The sequence below is a fragment of the Lissotriton vulgaris genome, chromosome 8 (genome assembly GCF_964263255.1).
Source record: "Lissotriton vulgaris chromosome 8, aLisVul1.2, whole genome shotgun sequence".
NCBI classification, from domain to species: Eukaryota; Metazoa; Chordata; class Amphibia; order Caudata; family Salamandridae; genus Lissotriton; species Lissotriton vulgaris.
In genome coordinates this window covers 82,694,491-82,713,428 of record NC_141696.1, presented here as the reverse complement: position 1 = coordinate 82,713,428, position 18,938 = coordinate 82,694,491, and the positions used below count along the sequence as shown (strand labels likewise).

The following is an 18,938-nucleotide window of genomic DNA, read 5'->3' as shown; positions in this document are numbered from 1 at the left end:
GGAGGGGGTGACGGGCATCCCGGCCATAGGAGCCCTTGAGAGGAAATCTGCCACCCTGTTTTGTTGCCCCGGAATGTATACCGCTCTGAAATTAAAACCTTGCAAGCCCAACACCCACTTTGCTATGCGCTGGGTCATTTCCTCCATATTTTTTTTGTGAACAAAGGCACCAAAGGCTTGTGGTCTGTATGCACCTCGAATTGCACTCCCCACACGTAATACTTGAAATGTTTGATTGCCCAATATACGGCTAGGGCCTCCTTTTCCACCGTGGAATAGTTGGCTTCAGGAGCGGTGAGGGTTCTGGTCGCAAAAGCTACAACTTTTAACTCCTTCTCCACTCGCTGTGCTAAGGTGGCGCCTATACCTCGGTTGCTGGCATCTGTAGAAATTATTATGTCTCTTTCAGGATCAAATTTTCCTATAAAGGGTGCCTGTATGATAGCATTTTTTATATCCTTGAATGCCGTTTTTTTTGTCTTCTCCCCAGTTGAAGATGCTGTCTTTCTTTACCAACTCTCTCAAAGAATAAGATCTGGTGGCGAAATCTTTGATGAATTTCGCCATGTACTCCGCCAGTCCCAGAAATGACACTACCTCTTCTCTGTTTCTTGGCGTGGGAGCATCTCTAACTGCATTGACAAGATCACACTTTGGTTTGATGCCTTCTTCCGAAATAGTGTGGCCCAAATAGTGCACCGAGCTCACACCCAACTTACACTTGCTCACTCTGGTAGTGAAACCTACGTCCCTCAATTTCCTTAACACTTCTTTGATGTTCTCATTATGTTCCTTTTCACTTAATCCATATATCAGGATATCATCCTGGAAGCACATTGTTTTTTCGCAGTCTTTAAGAATGTGCTGCATTACCCGTTGGAAGGCTGCCGCCGCAGACGCCAAACCATAAGGCATCCACAGAAATTAAACATTTCCAAATGGGGTTGTGAAAGCCGTCAAGGACTGTGACTCCGGATGTAACTCTATCTGATAATAGGCAGAGGACAAGTCCAAGACACTGAAGAATGGTGCTCAGCATCTCACCAATTCTTGGGAGGGGATATCTGTCTACTTGAATGTTTGCATTCAGGTCTCTCAAGTCTACACATAGCCTAATGTTCTTTCCTCCATCCTTGGTCGTGATGACGACCGGAGCCAACCATGCAGAACTTTCAATCTCCTTGATCACCCCTTGGCTGACCAGTTTTTCCAAGTCACTTTTCAATGGCTCCTTCATGCGCAGAGGAATGGATCGTGTTTTATGTACCACCTTGCTCTCAAAAACCACCCCGTTCTTTTTTTTCTCTCTGGAAACCCCCTCATGTATTTTCATCTCCTTCATGCACAACGCAGTGTAGAGAAGATACACCATGGGACGGGTAAGTCTCTATTTATTTTCTTTACTCCGACCAAGCTTCCAAATCTGCTCCAGGGGGGAACACCTTGCTGACCCTGGCTCAGCCTCCATCCAACGTCGCCAAAAATGTAGTAAAAAGGTACATCCAGACCAATGGGTTCAAAGGTAGTTTATTAAAGTATATTCAGTCCAGGTGCTCCCAGCTTGTCGAGTATCATCTCAGTCACGCTCCCAACATTCTATCGCTGACTTCAGCTGATAGCACAGGCTAAACCAAGCTGGGGAAAGCGTTGGGGGAAACAGGAAGGGTGGGTGAAACCATGGGGAAGTTACAACACTTACCCTAATCCAACTAACCCTAGCATCCAGCCACAGTGGTTTTCTGATTACCTTTGATAATCATAGGAACATATTGACCTCAATACATACAGGTGTTTAGATTTAAATCATCTAGATTTTCTCATAATTGTACACCACCACTGCATACAACTAGGTGGGTGTCATTCCCACCCAAAAGAAGGAAGTGTGCATTTTATTGACAAGTCTTGAAATGCTGTGAACCGCTATGCAGCTTGTGAACCCCACAAAACTTGTTGACCCCCCACATAGGCATTCACAAGCTGATTTCTGACCCTTTCTCATATAGGAAATAATCAGACAGTTGTTCCTGACTCGACCGGGAGTAAAATGATTTCCAAAGTTGGAAGGGGGACATTCCCCCCACCCCCAAACCTGATAATGGAGTAGAAAAATGGGTTTAGTAACAGCCACAAAATGATTCCCTGGTGGGGAAAAACGTGCAATGGCACATAGGCAATGGCCTTTTATCAAATAATCAAATTCAGAATTATATTGTGAGCACCATTCCCCTTAGGAACATCCCTAAGCCTGAAAAAAAATCACATTGCTTTTCTGGAAAAATGTCTGGAAACCTGTGACTAGTGCAGCTTTTCAGGTGTACTGTGACAAAGTTTGTGAATTTAGAACAAGTGTTAAAGTACATTCCAGAGGGTGTGTATATCTCTGGATGTGTTTCTGCACTTTTTTTGTGATTCAGGCTCACTATAGTGGGACTTTATAATATACATGTAACGTCAAAGGTTGTCATACAACCTGACACCTCCCAATGCTTTATTTCACGACGAGCTACAAATTAGATTATCACAATCGAACCCAGGTTTTCTGTTCTTTTACTCTTCTTGATACTATGTAAGACCTCTTCTCGAAATGCAATGTAGTTAAGAGTTAAGGAAACATTTCTACTCCTTCAAAAATGTGCCTAATGTGGTTAATCAGATTATCATACATTTAAACCGCATACCTGTTACAGTAATGTGGTTTCATCTCAATACAGAACAAGCTTTGGCAAAGCCAATAGATCTGGGGTTGGCCGCCAGCCATCTGGCAATTCCTGCTTTGTTTTAGCATGGTTTTTGCAAAACTTTATTGTAAAGCATTATGGTGAGCCCTCATAATTCTAAAAAAAAAATCATTAGCTACAGGCAAAACTTTTAAGTCTACAAAAACACACATTACCATAGCACCCACTGGCACTGAAAGGAACTACTTTATGTGTGAATGTGTTCCTTGTGAAAGCAGCATACTGTAACTCATAGGGAAGTCAGCCAATGGGTGAAGTGGGCTGATACATTGCCGCTTTATAAATGCTGGAGTGGGTGGAAGGAAAATGTGAATGACAACAACTGCTGACTAATGGATGAAGTATGGCTGAAAACCCCTATAAGTAACTATGTTATATACGTATAGTTTTATTAAAATCAAAAGGTCTTGCTAACAGTCGTGCAAATATTGATTAATCAGGAATTGGGCTGCAAGTCGAGAGAAAAATAGAAAGAAAGAAAGAGAAAAAAGGAAAGATAAGATAAAAAGAAAGAGAGTAAGGGAAAGGAAAAATTAAAAAGAAGGTAAGAATGAAAGAAGGCAAGAAGGAAAGACAAAAAAGAAAGAGAAAGAAAGAAAGAAAGAAAGAAAGAAAGAAAGAAAGAAAGAAAGAAAGAAAGAAAGAAAGAAAGAAAGAAAGAAAGAAAGAAAGAAAGAAAGAAAGAAAGAAAGAAGGAAAGAAAGAAAAGTAAAAAGAGGATAACTTAATCCAGAACAGTTTCAATTGAACATAATCTTATCTGGCATACTTTGAAATAGCAGCAGCCAAGAAAAGCAAAACCCAGCAAAAGGAATTAACAACAGCATTGGCAGGAGATGGGCTCAGATAAAGATGGAATGTGCATCAGAAGCGTCCTGCTATCACATCAGGCTCTAAACACAAAGGCAACACTGAAGTAATTATAAAGTGAAAACAAAAACACTGGCACTGAAGTGAGCTAACATTGGTGTGGATGTGCTCCTCGTGAGACAACAAAATGCAGTCACTCAAGGTGAAAGTAACAAGTGTCTTAATTGGACTGAACCACTGCCCCATGCTAGGTGCTGCAGTGGGCGGAAGCAAAATGTGAAAGGCACTGCAAAAAGCCAATGGATGAAGAGAGGTGGCTCAAAGCCCCAGCATGTGAATATATTGTTGGTAACCGTTCCATATGTAAATGCAGAAACACCAACAGTAAACATGAATAGAGCTAACGAACGTCCATTTGTGTTCAGAAAATATTAAATTGCAGGTAACAACCCCCATTCAGATTGCCATATTGGAATAACCACTTTGGTGTTTTACCTTCAATTCTGCACAAATTTAAGATTCTCACAAATCTTAGACCTCAACTTTGCTCTGGTATGAAACCCGCCACCACCCTGCCATTACCCTGCCAATAATCACCTCAATTAAAGGGACTGTTCAGTTGTGGTGGAGAGTGGAGAGAATTGGCGGATGTCTGGTTGGTGGTTAACTGTCATGCAAGTATAGAAGAACTGCCTGCTATTTCTGAAGCTACATTTATGGACAAGTTCGTGCTGGCCAGACTACGGTCAGCGCTGCACGACGAGTTCTCGGAGTACCCCATGGAACCGCCCTCATTTCCCCCACTGACTTTGGTAATAAATAGTGAAAAAGGGCTGCACCTATTATCGCAACTCTATAAAGCCTGCTCCGCTGTGATGCCTTTGGATGACACAAGGGTCCGCTCTGCCTGGGAGTCTGATCTGGGCACCTCTATTACCAACGAGCAATGGTTCGCATGCTGCAGAGTTACCGGGTCAGTGTCGCTGAATAGTAAACACAGACTTTTACACTTAATGGGGCAGATTTATGAGTTCTGGTGCATCTCTGCAAATCAGCAGGGATGCGCCAGAACTGATGCGTCACGCAATTCCCTCCTTGCTGCACCACAGATACGCCGCATTTACTATGCGGCGCACCATGGTGCAAGGAAGGTCAGATGCGCGACGCATCTTGTGGTGTACGGGCGGCGCATTGCTGGAGTAGCGTCGCAAGTGCGACGCAACTCCTGCAATGTACAGAGGTCACCCATACATAACGTGCTGTGTCACTCCTTATGCCTGCTTCAAGCAGGCGTAAGGATTTGACCCAGCAGCGTCGTAAAACTGACTCAGTGAAATCTTGTAGATTTCACTGCGTCAGTTTTACGGGGCTTTCCTACGAGGGAACGCCCACCCTGCGACAGAACGCCCACATGAAACCCAGCGACGGCCCGTGGAGGGAGTTACGGTGGGGCAGGAGGGCGGGGAGGGGGAGGGGCAGGGTGGAGGTTGCTAAAAACCGGCATATGGATAATTGCAGGTAAGTAAACAATTTAATTAATAAAACGAATTTCGTAGCTCGCACTGCATTGCATTTTGCGATGCAAGGCGCACTACGAAATTCGTTTTATTAATTGAATTGTTTACTTACCTGCAATTATCCATATGCCGGTTTTTAGCAACCTTCGCCCTGCCCCTCCCCCTCCCCGCCCTCCTGCCCCACCGTAACTCCCTCCACGGGCCGTCGCTGATGAAACCTGACGCAGGTTTCATGTGGCGCAGGGCTTTACAACGTGACGCATCTGCCTAGATGCGTCACGTTGTAAATAGGTCGCAGGGATGCGCCACGTTTCCGCGCCCTGGCATGACGCAACAGCGGCGTAAACGTGGCGCAAGTCCGACATGAATCTGCCCCTAAATTTCTACACAGACTCTATGCCACGCCCGCCAGAACACACAAGATAGACCCCTCCAGGCCGCACACATGTTAGCGCTGTCAGGCACCTCAGGCAGATTTCGCAGATCACAGTAAAAGCTTCACTTACAGTGTCACACATAAAGCATGGAAGTCACACCTAAGTACGTTTAAAACATGGTAATGTGACAAATAAGCAAGCTGAAAACTTGGAGACTTTGATAATCAATACACTGCCTCTAAGGAGGTATTTTCAAGTGCGTCCTAAAATAATTGCATAAATCAAGAAGAAGTTTCAGGGCCTTTCTGGAGAGTAAAAAGGGCAGGAACAATCTCAATTCAATCAGTATTTGTAGAGCGCACTACTCACCTGTGAGGGTCTCAAGGCGCTAAGGAGTGGGGGGGAGAAGCAGCTAGTGGTCGAACAGCCAGGTGTTGATATGTCTCCTGAAGGTCAGCAGGTCCTGGGCCTAACGCAGGTGGGCTGGGAGGGTGTTCCGGGTCTTTGTGGCGAGGTGGGAGAATGATTTGCCACCGGTGGTCGTTCGGCGGTTGCGTGGGACGGTGGCGAGGTCGGCGGAGCAAACCTTGCGGTTCAGGGTGTAGAAGGACAGTCATTCGTTGAGGTATGCTGGTCTGCGTTGTAGAGTGCTTTGTGAGCGTGGGTGAGGAGTTTGAAGGTGATCCTCTTGTTGACCGGGAGCCAGTGCAGATCTCTTAGGTGGCTGGTGATGTGGCTGTGGCGAGGGAGTCCAAGGATGAGGCGTGCGGAGGCGTTCTGTATGCGTTGTAGTCTCTTCAGGAGTTTGGTCATGGTTCCTGCGTACTTGGTGTTGCCGTGATCCAGCTTGCTGCTGATGAGTGCTTGGGTGACCATTCTCCTGATTTCGGTGGGGGTCTATCTGTAGATCTTGCGGAGCATTCGGAGGGTGTTGAAGCAGGAGGAGGAAACAGTGTTGACTTGCTGGGTCATTGAGAGCGTAGAGTCCAGAATGAACCCCAGATTGCGTGTGTGGTTTGTGGGTGTCGGGGCAGCTCCCAGTAAGGTCGGCCACAAGGAGTCGTCCCATGCAGAGGGGATGGAGCCGAGGATGAGGACCTCTGTTTTGTCTGAGTTCAGTTTCAGTCAGCTGAACTTCATCCAATCTGAGAAGGCCTTCAATCCCTCGTGGAGGTTGGATTTGGAGACAGCCAGGTCTTTGGTGAGAGAGAGGATCAGCTGTGTGTCGTCGGCGTACGAGACGATGTTGAGGTGGTGTGCTCAGATGATGTTGGTGAGCGGTGCCATGTAGATGTTGAAAAGGGTCGGACTGAGGGAAGATCCTTGGAGTACGACGCAGGTGATCGTGGTGCTTCAGAACGGAATGGGGAGGCGGACTCTCTGGGTTCTGCCGGTGAGGAAGGAGGTGATCCATTCCATGGTTTTGCCTCGGATCCCTGCATCGTGGAGGTCTGTGTGCAGGGTTTGGTGACAGACGGTGTCGAAGGTGGCCGAGAGGTCCAGGAGGATGAGGGCTGCGGTTTCGCTCTTGTCCAGTATGATCCTGATGTCGTCGGTGGCGGTGATGAGGGCGGTTTCGGTGCTGTGGTTGCTGCGGAAGCCGGATTGGGAAGAGTCCTGGACGTTAGTCTCCTCCAGGAAGTGGGTCAGTTGTCTGTTGGCGGTCTTTTGTCAATGACTTTTGCCGGGCACGGGAGCAGGGAGATGGGTCAGAAGTTCTTGAGGTCCTTTGAGTCCGCCTTGGGTTTCTTGAGGAGGGTGTTGATCTTGGCGTGTCTCCAGCTCTCTGGGAAGGTGGTGGTCTCGAAGGAGCTTTTGATGATCTTTCGGAGTCGGGGTGCGATGATGGAGCTTGCTTTGTTGAAAATGTGGTGGGGGCAGGGGTCGGACGGTGAGCCGGAGTGGATGGTGTTCATGATTTTGATGGTGTCATTGACGTTGTTCCAGGAGAGCAGAAGGTCAGTGTGGTTGGTGGGTGTTGGGTCGGGGGTGTCGGCGTCTGTCGTTGGCACCTGGGTGTTGAAGCTGTTGTGGATGTCTGCGATCTTGCGGTGGAAGTAGGTAGCCAGGGAGTCGCAGAGTTCTTGTGACAGCAGTACGTCAATTGACCTGGAGCTGGGGGTGGAGAGTTCTTTCACAATGTTGAGGAGCTCTTTGCTGTTGTGTGCATTGTTGTTGATGCGTTTCTTGAAGGAGGTTCTTTTGGTGGAATGAATGAGTTAGTGGTGTTTGTGTCTGGTGTTCATGAGGGCTGCGTGGTTGTCTGGTCATTGCGCCATTGCTTCTCGAGTCTTCTGCAGGTGTGCTTGGAGTTCTGGAGGTTGGCGTTGAACCAGATGGCTCTTGTGTTGGTTTGCCTGTTGGAGGGTTTCTTGATTGGGGCGAGGGTGTTGGCGCAGTTGTCGATCCATTGTCTGAAGTTGTGGGCTGCTGCGTCGGTCTCGGAGGGCTCGGGTAGGGGGTCTCGGGCGAGTGTGGTGATGAGCTGGTCTTTGGTGACTGTGTTCCAGCTGCGGTGGGAGATTCGTTGTGGGTGGTTGTGTGCGGTGTGTTTCTCGAAGAAGAAGTGGATGCAGTGGTGGTCGGTCCAGTGGAGTTCGGTGGTGTTGCTGAAGGTGACGTGGTCGCTGGCGGAGAAGATGAAGTCGAGCTTGTGTCCAGCCGAGTGGGTGGGTGTGGTGACAAGTTGTTTGAGTACGATATTGGCGAGGTTGTTGATCAGTGTTATGGAGTAGGGGAGGGAGAAGGGATGAGCAGCTGAGAGGCGGGAGTGGGCGGAAGGGGAGGGGTCATCGACAGAGGAAAAACGGAGGCCACAGGAATAGCAATGAGGGGGCACAGATGAACAGAACCAGGAAAATAACTGTAGCAGTCACAACTACAGAAATTAACTCACGAAAAACACTACCAGGCACTCGTAATTACATCAAAACAGAATACTCAGGGTCAGGATCTGGGTTTAATCAATATGTCTGAACTGGGGTGGCAGAGTGGGCTAAAGAACGGTGATGGATTAAACCCAGATCTTTTGACTGGGTGTGAGTGTTTGATTGATTCAGATGCTCCGTCCATCACCACCCCCTTTTGTACCACTTTTGGCCGCCATAAGTGTGGCAGGTATGCTCAGACGTGAGTCCCTTGCTCACTTTGCCACTGGATTCAAGCAAGCCGGGCTGAAGACGGCTGCAATGCCAGAAACCGGTCCTCGGAGGCTTGTTTCCGGTCCAGGGAAGACATGGCTTGGCAGTTCGGGCTGGACTGTTCCCATGAGGCACAGGGTCAGAATGATTTGCATATAGCCATGTCTGAACTGGGGTGGCAGAGTGGGCTAAAGAACGGTGATGGATGAAACCCAGATCTTTTGACTGGGTGTGAGTGTTTGATTGATTCAGATGCTCCGTCTATCACCACCCCCTTTTGTACTGCTTTTGGCCGCCATAAGTGTGGCAGGAATGCTCAGACGTGAGTCCCTTGCTCACTTTGCCACTGGATTCAAGCAAGCCTGGCTGAAGACGGCTGCAATTGCAGAAACCGGTCCTCGGAAGCTTGTTTCCGGTCCAGGGAAGACATGGCTTGGCAGTTCGGGCTGGACTGTTCCCATGAGGCACAGGGTCAGACTGATTTGCATATAGCCATGTCTGAACTGGGGTGGCAGAGTGGGCTAAAGAACGGTGATGGATTAAACCCAGATCTTTTGACTGGGTGTGAGTGTTTGATTTATTCAGATGCTACGTCCATCACCACCCCCTTTTGTACCGAACCCTATGATGAAGCATGCCACTACTAGAGTGGGTGAGGGTTGTATGAAAAAGGTTTTCCTTTTTCCCACCACTAAGTGCTGAAGGAGTAGAGGTGTTTTAATCTCCTTACCACACTACCACCTACAGAGGAGGATGCCACATAGGTTATTGGATATTCAATAGGGAGTATGTATCCCCTTTCCTTTCACTTACGAACGGACCTCTCTACTCTTCTGGGTCCAGGAGTCGCTCTCTTGCTCCTAATTGTTCGATGATCTTCTTGGTCCTTTTGTCCCTGGTCCTGATCCTCATTTTCCTTCTAACTCTGATCCTCCTGGTCATGGTACTCAAGGTCCTGATCCTTTTTTCCCTGATCTGACTCTGCTTGCCAGTGTCCCTGGTTTCCGATGCCTTGCATTCCTGGCCATGGTCATGCTATTCTTGTTTTCAGACTTTTGGTACGTCTCAAGATTCTCTGTACACTGTCCCTGGTCCTTTTGGTCCTGATCTTTATAGTTTGAGTTCTCCTGGGCCTAGTTCTCCTCGACCTGACCCACTTGGTCCTAGGCTTGGTCTCCTTGGTTCTGGTTGTCCTGGTCCTTCTTGTCCTACTGTCCTAGTTATCATAACCTTTGCCTTTGGCTCTCATGGCTCTTCATGTTTCCCCAGTCTTAGGCCATCTGGCCCTATTCCTTTGTAGTACTCTTTGATCCTGATCACCTTGTCCTGGTTCTCCTCACTAACAACCTGCTATCCCTAGTACAGAAGGCAGCAGCAGCCCCTCTGCTATGGTAGAGGAGTGTAGTCCCACTTGCTAGCAGCCAAAGAAAATGAAAAATAAAACGATAATAAACGTATTATCATTTTATTTTTATCCCAGAGCCGAGGCTTGAGGGTGGGGCCAAGGTGGGGACAGGCTGGAGGGAGAGTGTTGGACACTTCCTTCACTGCACATGTGGGTTTGGCTGGCCATCTCAGGCTGGCCAAACCCACATGTGCAGTAAAGCTATCTCCAACCCCAGATGCATTGCTGGGTTGTAGAGAGCAGGCACAGACTCCGACTCTGTGTGGGAGTACAAATCATCAGTGATCAGGCCTATCTGATGCTGCTTTCAGCAGCATGAAAGCAGCGTCAGGATTGGCCACAGTGCACTCTAGAAGCCTGTGCCTGGAGAAGTGAGTAATACAATGCAGAGAGCAGGTAATTGTTTAAAAAATAAATTATTTGTCTCCCCCTGTCCCTGTTTCATACCTCCTCTGCCCCACCACTCTGGCAACTCATCGGCCGCTACTGACCGCAGGTCCTGGTCCATCTTGCTTCTCGTATTGTAGCACTCTTAGTTCTTGTCCTCCTGTTTTGGGTTGTCCGGGTTCTCCTGGATTTCTTACTTGTCCATTTGGTCTTACTGGTACTTCAGCCATGGATCCAGGTCCTCCTGATCCAGATACTCCTTGTTTGGGTCGTCCTGAGCTTGGTCATTTTGGTCCTGGTCTTCTTGACCACCACTGTCCATTCCACCTGGTCTTCCAGATTTTGGTTGGCCTTCTTATATCAGAGCCTCCTCTCTCTGGTACTGATATTTGTAATGATTGGTAATCCAAGCAGTAGTCCCGTAGGTCCTAATCTTCGTGACTGTCCCGGGGGCTCAGGGATGATAGGAGGTTCAACCACTGGTGCTGGAGAGGCCGGCTCAAAGAGAAACACTGGGGCTTTGATTAAGGGTTTTAAGGAGGGCGTTTATTGTTATATACGTTTTCTTCATGAAAAGGTCATGAGTCTCTAGTCTCTTGTTATCGCTGAATGCCGCGGTGCCTTCTGGTCGTGGAAGTCTTTGCCTTGATACGTCTCAATAGCAGGATCCCACGTGGTACCGGAAAGAAAAGGAAATCAAGAGAAGGCGGATTACTGCCTGCACTCTGGGTATACATACACAAGGACCGGGAGTGAGGGAAACGCAAACCCCGTGAAGTGCTCCAGTTATCTACGGGCGTGACGGAAGGTGCTCGTGCTCAGGGAAGGGTTTGGTTGCAGGAAGTGTCACACCGGGGGCTGTCTCCGCCTCCCAACCCAACCCGCGACCCTGCCCCGTACCTCTTTTAGCCACGCTCCTCCCGTGGGCGCGTGGCAGGGCGACTCGTCCGACCGTTGGCCTCCTGGCTTGTCGTTTCCGTCTGCTTCTCTTCCTCGACCTGGTTCCGCGCTGCTCTCTTCATCGATGTCCTACGCGGGGGAAACGCCGTCCGTCGTCGATGCCGTGCTTCCTGCTTTTGTCGTCACTAGGGGCGTGACTCCATAATCCCAGCCTTCGGCCTTAAAGGAGCCGTATACGTTCACCCCTGATGGCCATTCCGTTTCGGGGTCTCCGTCTTCTTCATGCCACGTAGAAGTCTGCGGCTGTTGAGACAAGACGCAAGGTGAAAGGGGGGTGGCGCACCACCAGTCTTTATGTTCAGGTGTCTCTTGAAAGTCAGACCCGTGACAGTGACCCTCTTATCCCTGTTTCAAGTCCTCCTGGTCATGATTCTTTTAGTTTACCTAGACATCTTGCTTTAATCTTTTTGTTGCCCTTGGTACTGCCCCCTCGGTCTTCCTAGTCCCTGTCCTCCTTAACATAGTATCCTGGACATACAGGCCATTGCCCTTCAGGTACTGATCTTCATAGGCTTCTTTAATATGGCACTGATCCTCCTGGTTCTTTTCCTTCTGCTCCTTGTCCGCATGGTTCTGCAATAACTTGTCTTCTCACAGATCATTCTAGCCTTTCCAACTTCTGATGTTCCTTGACCTCTGTTTCATGCTAGTCTAAGAACATCTAGAAACAGTACTTCCTTGACCTGGTTTGTCTAGTCCTTTGTATCCTGGGTCTCCTGTTTCACAGGCTCCTGGTCTTGGACCTTTTCATCCTCCTCATCGTAATTCTTGTCCATCAGTGCTCCTGCTCCCATGTGTTATCTAGTCTCCTTGTTTGCCTGTTCCTAATCTTTCTGATCCTGCTCTCCCTGGTCCATGTAATCCTGGTCTTTATTCTGGTACTTCTTTGTCTGGTCCTCATGTATCGGGTCTTCTGGTTCTAGTTCCACTGCCTTGGTTTGACTTGCCCTCCTTGTCTCCTGTCCTCCTGCCCCATCCTTCTCCTCCTGGTCTCCTGGTTTGCCTATATTGCCTTGTTCTTGTCCATCTGACCATGGTCCCTTCTATCATGGTCCTCCTAGTAATGGTCCTCTTGGGTATGGTCTTCCTCCTACCTCTAGCAGTGGTTCTCCTACTTCCCATGTTGTGGGTAACCCTGGTTAATGTAGCTCTTGTCACCCTGCCTTAGGATCCCACGGAGTCTCTGGCACTCATGGACCTTCCAAAACTGGGTCCTATACTTTCTCATCCTTTATTTTCCCCCAGGTCATTATATTCTAGGGTATCCAGGTCCTGCTAGCCCTGGCCCTTTCTGATCATGGTCTTCCTAGTCCTGGCCTTCTGCATCTGGCCCTTTGGTCCTACTCGATCTAATCTATATGGTCTTGGCCCTCCTATCTGTTCCTTCTTTCCATTGGTCTGTTTGTACTGGTCCTCTTTTGTTTGCCTACTTGGGTCTGCAACTCCTGGCCCTGGTTGTCCTCATCTCTCTGTTCCTGGTCAGCATGCACAGGCCCTCATAGCCCTCCTTGTTGTTATGGTCCATGGCCTTGTGTTCCTTTTACCTCTGGTCCTTCTGTTCCTTCATACCCTTTTACACTGGGTCCAGACTCATTCTCTTGGTCCCCCTAATCCCAGTACCCCTAACCCTGTTTTTCACTGTCCTGTTCCTCAACATCCACTTGTTCCTGTTCTGTTCTGCTCTGGTATTGGTAACCCTGGTCCTCGTAGGTTAGATCTCCCTGGTCCTGGTTCTTCTTGTCTTGATCCCATGGCTCTGGTCGTCCTAGCCCTCCTTGTACTCATAGTCCACTTCCAGGCCCTTATTCTCCTACTTGTCATCCTTCTCCTCCTCCTCCTACTGCTTCCTTCCCCAGACTAAAGTCATGACTTTAGTCAGGCACAGCCTCCAAGCCTATCACATAGATTTGTATTCACTTTTGTTTGGCTTCCTCATTTCTTTTTCTGAGACAGCACTATCAAGAAAAGAAATGAGGGCCTAGAAGAGACAGGACCTTGCTCATTTAAAACACTGCTTAACATGTTAAATATCAAAACTACCATTCCTAAGAGGCATTGTGCAGGTGACTAAAATGTCAGTGTGCATGAGACCAATAAGAATCAATGCCCTCGACCTACTCTGTTGGGTAAATAGTATGCAAAAGTGCGCATATTCACAGGTAGCAGAGTGAATTCCTTACCCAGATGCTTGCCTGTCTTCTGCTTTCACTTCCCCATTTCACAGAAGCCTCATTACAGTGTTTTACACAATTTACCTCCTGCAAGTGCCCCAAAGCACTGTGCCCCCAAACACCAATTGCCTACTGAATGTGCTCAGATACCACCTGTCGGTCGGCATTCCCTGTTTTCTGCTGCCTGTTGACTGCTGCTGTGTTGCCATATGTGAAATCCCAAGCAACCACAATCCCCCTTAAACAGAAACTTAAAGTGACAAAAGGCCTTCCATAAGAGGCCCAAAAACACCCTAGCACTCAAAAATCATCAAATGGAGCATTATGAGCATTAAACAAATTATGGGCCCGAGTCACAGAATTAATCTGAGACAAAATCCTAAACTTACTACTTTTGGTATTCACTGAAGGTGTTTAGTAGTAGTAAAGTTAGGAGTTTGTCTTAAGTCTGTCTTAAGTCTGTCCTAAGTCAAACTTTACTACTGCTAAATGCCTTCTGTGAATACCAAAAGTAGTAAGTTTAGGATTTTGTCTCAGATTAGTTCTGTGAATCGGCCCCTCTGTATTCTCATGAGTAAATAAAACTCTTATGTAACATGCTTTAAAACCATAGTATTCTTTGCAGATAGCCAAATAGTCCAAGACTGCAGCGAAAACTGTCTGTGTGCCATGTCCTGACGCTTCTGTTTGATTTCCAGATGTCTTATTTGAATATTAAAATAATGTAAATGTTTTTATTCAAAATTTATTTTACTGGTGTTTCAGCTCTAAACAGCTTAGTTTAATTCATGCACTTACCTTTTTAAAAACTATTGTACAAAACTATTGTACATTTGTGTATGCACTGACTTTCAAATGCTTCACACATGTTGCATCTTCATTACAAGATGGACACCACACTACCATTCACTGGAGTCCCTCTTTTCTTTATGGCTGGCTAGATAGAGACCTCCTGCACACTATTTATCGGGCTGACAGTCAAATTGTAAAGCATCTCTAAGTATTTAGACTATATCTGGCTAAACAGAAGAGATTATGTTTATCTTTTGCCAGCCTCTTGGTAAAGAGCCAAGATGTTGCACTCTTTGGCCAGATAAGTAGCCACTTCCATTTGAGAAAATAATAGATCATGGTCTCTACTATGTATAATTCATCTATGTTTGACATTTCATATGCCTACTAACAGAAATTACTCTTGTTTTGGCTAAATAGGGTTTCCAAGTGGCACACAGATTTTGTTTGGAAGATCTTGCTAGTGAACCATGGTCTTGTTTCTGAAGTGGCCCACTTACCCTCAACCACTATATAAGAATTGTCACAAATCCTTGTTGCACCTCATCATCCTTGCACAGACTCCTGCCATCTTTATCTCACTCTGTGTCCCTCCTTCAGGTCCCGCGTTCCGTCTGCAGTGAAAGTTGTTTGCCTGGGTTCAGAAAAGCTGCACGAGAGGGGGAGCCCATTTGCTGCTTTGACTGTATCCCCTGCTCCCAGGGAGAAATCAGCAATAGTACAGGTAGGCCAGCTAATGTAAATAAAACACCTTGTATACCAAATATATCTATTTTTTAAAACAAGGCCACTACACACAAACATTACTTCTCACATATTGTATTTTCCTATTATTATTGTGTGCGGATGAACTTGGCCTCCTCTCTTACACTATCATTAGCAATAGCCTGTCCAAGCCTCAGAGGCAGTGTTGTCAATTTCTCTCTCAATGTAAAACATATTATTCTAGCATAAACTCTCCACATCTTTCCATTTCCACCTTCTAGCAATTTAGCAATAATTTGCCACAGATGGTGTTAATTTCTGCTCCTCCAAACCATATCAGCACAAATTCTCCCTGTGCTTTCATCAATGCCATCAAGTAGTCTTCAATGTCACTTAAGGACAAGTGCACCCCACTGATGTCCGAAGAACTCTGGCCTGAAATAAGTGATATCCAGACAGGATCCTACTCCAGGTTCCACCATTCAGTAATAACCCACCCATTCCCATCTAAACCTGTCCCCTGCTGGGGTTTTCCTGGCATCTCGCCAAACCCTCCTTGTCAACAACGTTGTCCACCTACACTCACCAGCAGTAACAGAGTAGCTGGTGCTTAATTTGTAAAATAATAAGTGCAGGGGCATGCGGTTTTACTCAGAAGCCAGCAGATGATAGTACGAAAAGTCAGGGTGCTGAATACCACGATTATGTCATCTTGATTCCACCTCATGCCTCTTTAATCCACCACTAGACATCATCTGCTTCTTTATTTCACTAGTGCAAGTTATTTTTCATCCTTGCTTTCTTCCTTGCTTTTCCATCTTTCTCTTCCTCCTACTTTCACCCTTTTGTGTTTTTCTCTTTTTTATATGACTCTAAGTCTTTCAAACAAAAATAAGTATTAGTCCCAAAATGAGTGTTGTTGGGCTCCATCTGTATGCACCAGCACAATTTACACACTGAGAGTTGATATCCCAATCAGGTCCTTCATCATACCTTGTAACAGAGCCAGACCAGTGTTATGTTGTAATTTATTTACCCTGTGTCCGGTTTCTATCATTTATTTTCCAATTTGCAAATTATTGACAAAAACTGGGACAAGAGTATGCTCCCCATCATGCTTCACTTCCCTTAGGGTGAAGCCTGATTGTCTCCAGGAGCCTGTGATTTCCCATACTTCCCTGACAACTTAATAATCAAATGGGTGCAAATCCATAACTTCAACAGCTGTACAGAACTGCCTGCCAAGTCTGCACTCATCACAGCAAACAAGGTGAAGACCAAAGGTACCTGCTTCCTTAAACCTACATACCCTCATGCATGTAGGGCCTATAATGGTCTGACTTCCCCCAGCCGATCTCATAACTTTCTTCCTTGCTATCCCTTTTACGACTGCTTCCATGGCCAGAACAAGGCAGAAGGAATTGATTGTGATCCTGGCAGCTGGCAACTCGTATCTCAACAGATATTCCTTTACAACCACATGTACCTGACACCCTTTCACACCACTGCCACCCTTGTACCAGAAGACATGTCCGCTCCTCTACTCCTTAACTCACCATATGCTTCCAAGGCTTCCCTCGGGCATATTGCCCCCTTCCCAAAGTCAACAGTCACACAAAGGACTCTAGGACCCTATTCCCATTTATCCTGTTTCTCTCTCTCTCTCTCTATCTCTCTCTCTCCCTCTCTTTCTCTCGCTCTCATCTACAGCCAATTCCCCCATGTTGTCAGGGGGGCAAACCTCTTAGAAATCAACCACAACACATATTGCTCTATATCAACCCGTCTCAAACCGCTTCTCGTCCTGTCATTTGAACAAACCTATGCCCCCTGCTGCTAGCTCATTCCAGAATGTCCTGGAAGTACCTAACCTAGAGGGTGCAGATGAGACGTCCTACAATCCTCTTGTAGTCATCATCATAGCTGCCACCGGACCAGGGGTCTTTTAATCACCTCCAGTACAAAGCCACAGATTCTCTCCCACTGGGAACAAGATAATGCACCAGCTATTTTTTGGACATGCCTGGTACATGGCAAGCATGAAAAGAACATTTAGTATCAAGTACTTCAACACCGTGTACTTGCGATGTAATAGCTTGCATTGTAACAACATGGTTGTTGTAATGACTGCGTTGTAATCGCATGCATTGTAGCTCATGCTATGTAAATGCTGTTTCCTGCCACAAAGTGCCAATGGTCAAACGTAAACTCTAGTATCTCAAATAATAGCTCTATTAGGCTCGTCATTTTTATAAACCAATTAAAGGTGCCCTTCATATATCAATAATTTCAAAGTTCGTTAATATGAGGATCTGGGGTCAAGATATTTGGAATATACATTTTATCCTCCCAGCATAATGATTCACATTTGTAAATACTCCTTCATTCTCCACAAACATATTCTAAAAAATAAGCATAAGTCATATAAATTGCCCTTTAAGGAGTTTCTAAGACTCAAGGTATTTAAATGTGTATGAAACCCTTCAAGTGATATCTGTAAATGGAATTCTAGGTCTGGAAAAATATCAGATTCTGTTTTTAGGGCTGCGATCTGTTAAATTAAATAAAAGTAAAAGTGGTATCATAAAGTTAATGAAAGACAGGAGTAGAACAAGTGTAGCATGCTGCTATCTTTGTGCCCAAAGTTCCTCATCACTTCTTAACCATGCTGAACCACCAAAACACAATGTTCCCTGTTTATTAATGTCTAGATACTGAAATAAACGCACACAGAGTTCTGACACTCTATCGCATAGTGTTGGCATATTTTGAAAATGCAGTCTTCCACTTCTCTATCCTATATGGAACTTTGGTTCTTTATGTCAAGCCCCTCCCCTCTTTCAACCTCTGCTTTGCCCACAGTTCTCTGTGTAAAAGCTTGAAAACCTCCAAGTAGTCTCCTGATTCAATCTTCACACGAAATGTGAACATAAAGCTTTAGTAGGCCCCTTCTATTTTACCAATGTTCCTGTTGTACTCTTTGTATACAACACTGTGTTGTCAGTGACTGCCACCAGGGGGTGATGGCAACAACAAGGTCCTCTGACCCCTCCCAATTGTCATCCTCTCCAGGCCTCTCAAAAGAAAAAGGCACTTGTTTCAAAGGGGGGGGCCAAGCCCCTCAGCACAGCACTCTGGCTGCAGAGCACCTGACTGAGCCCAGAGGGGGTCCCTCCACGTGCCTTACAGGGAGGCCCCCCCAAGTTTTATTAGGCCAGTGATGGTACCAAGTAATCATGGCCTTCAGCCATCTCTCCTCTCATCCACCATGCTTCTGTGTGTTTTGCTTTCCTTTTGTGGGGTAACCTTTCATCTGATCTCTGTTTGAATAAGTCAATTTCTGTAGCTCTCAGTCACTCTCATTGTGATACACTTCATTTCGATGAACCCGGAATCCTAAACACGGCATTCAGTGCATTGTGCATGTATGTTTGAAGTAGTAGAGTGCATGCAGGAATGTTGCAACCCTGTCGGTTGCATTTGGAAGCTCAAAGTAAGGACCAGAGTATTAAAATGCCAGCCTTCTTGTAGTCAAGATGATTTATTGTTTGAACTCAGCACCACCAACATCAACAACATGCCAGATCCTTTCAGGGACACCAACCGACCCAGCACAGAATTCTCAACCAGACGTCTCTTACCATTCTTGGAAATCTCCTAACATTCTTGGCATGAGCTGCCTGTATCTTAAAGGTACAAGAGAGAGACGATTACAACACATCCCCTTTACTTAATAATAAAATAACTAAACTTCTAGACAATAAAAGAAGGTGTAGAAATGAACCAATAAAAAATCAGAAATAAAAGAGAACATTAACGGAAAACATAATCATGGAAACGTGCAGGTACTATTTTAGATCTTGCGAACAAGGTCTCTGTGATCGATCCTTGGTGGCATTTTCTAAAGAACAATTATCAGATGTCTCACTACTGGGC

General features: G+C 46.3%; 1 protein-coding gene across 1 annotated transcript in view; it reads left to right on the top strand.

Annotated features, from left to right (window-relative positions):
- LOC147693456 (vomeronasal type-2 receptor 26-like) overlaps positions 1-18,938 on the top strand; it is a 56,929-nt gene that overhangs the window by 32,889 nt on the left and 5,102 nt on the right. Inside the window, exon 4 of the mRNA XM_086935996.1 lies at positions 14,898-15,021. Coding sequence (XP_086792122.1) covers positions 14,898-15,021 — 124 coding nt within the window. The remainder of the gene's footprint in view (positions 1-14,897; positions 15,022-18,938) is intronic.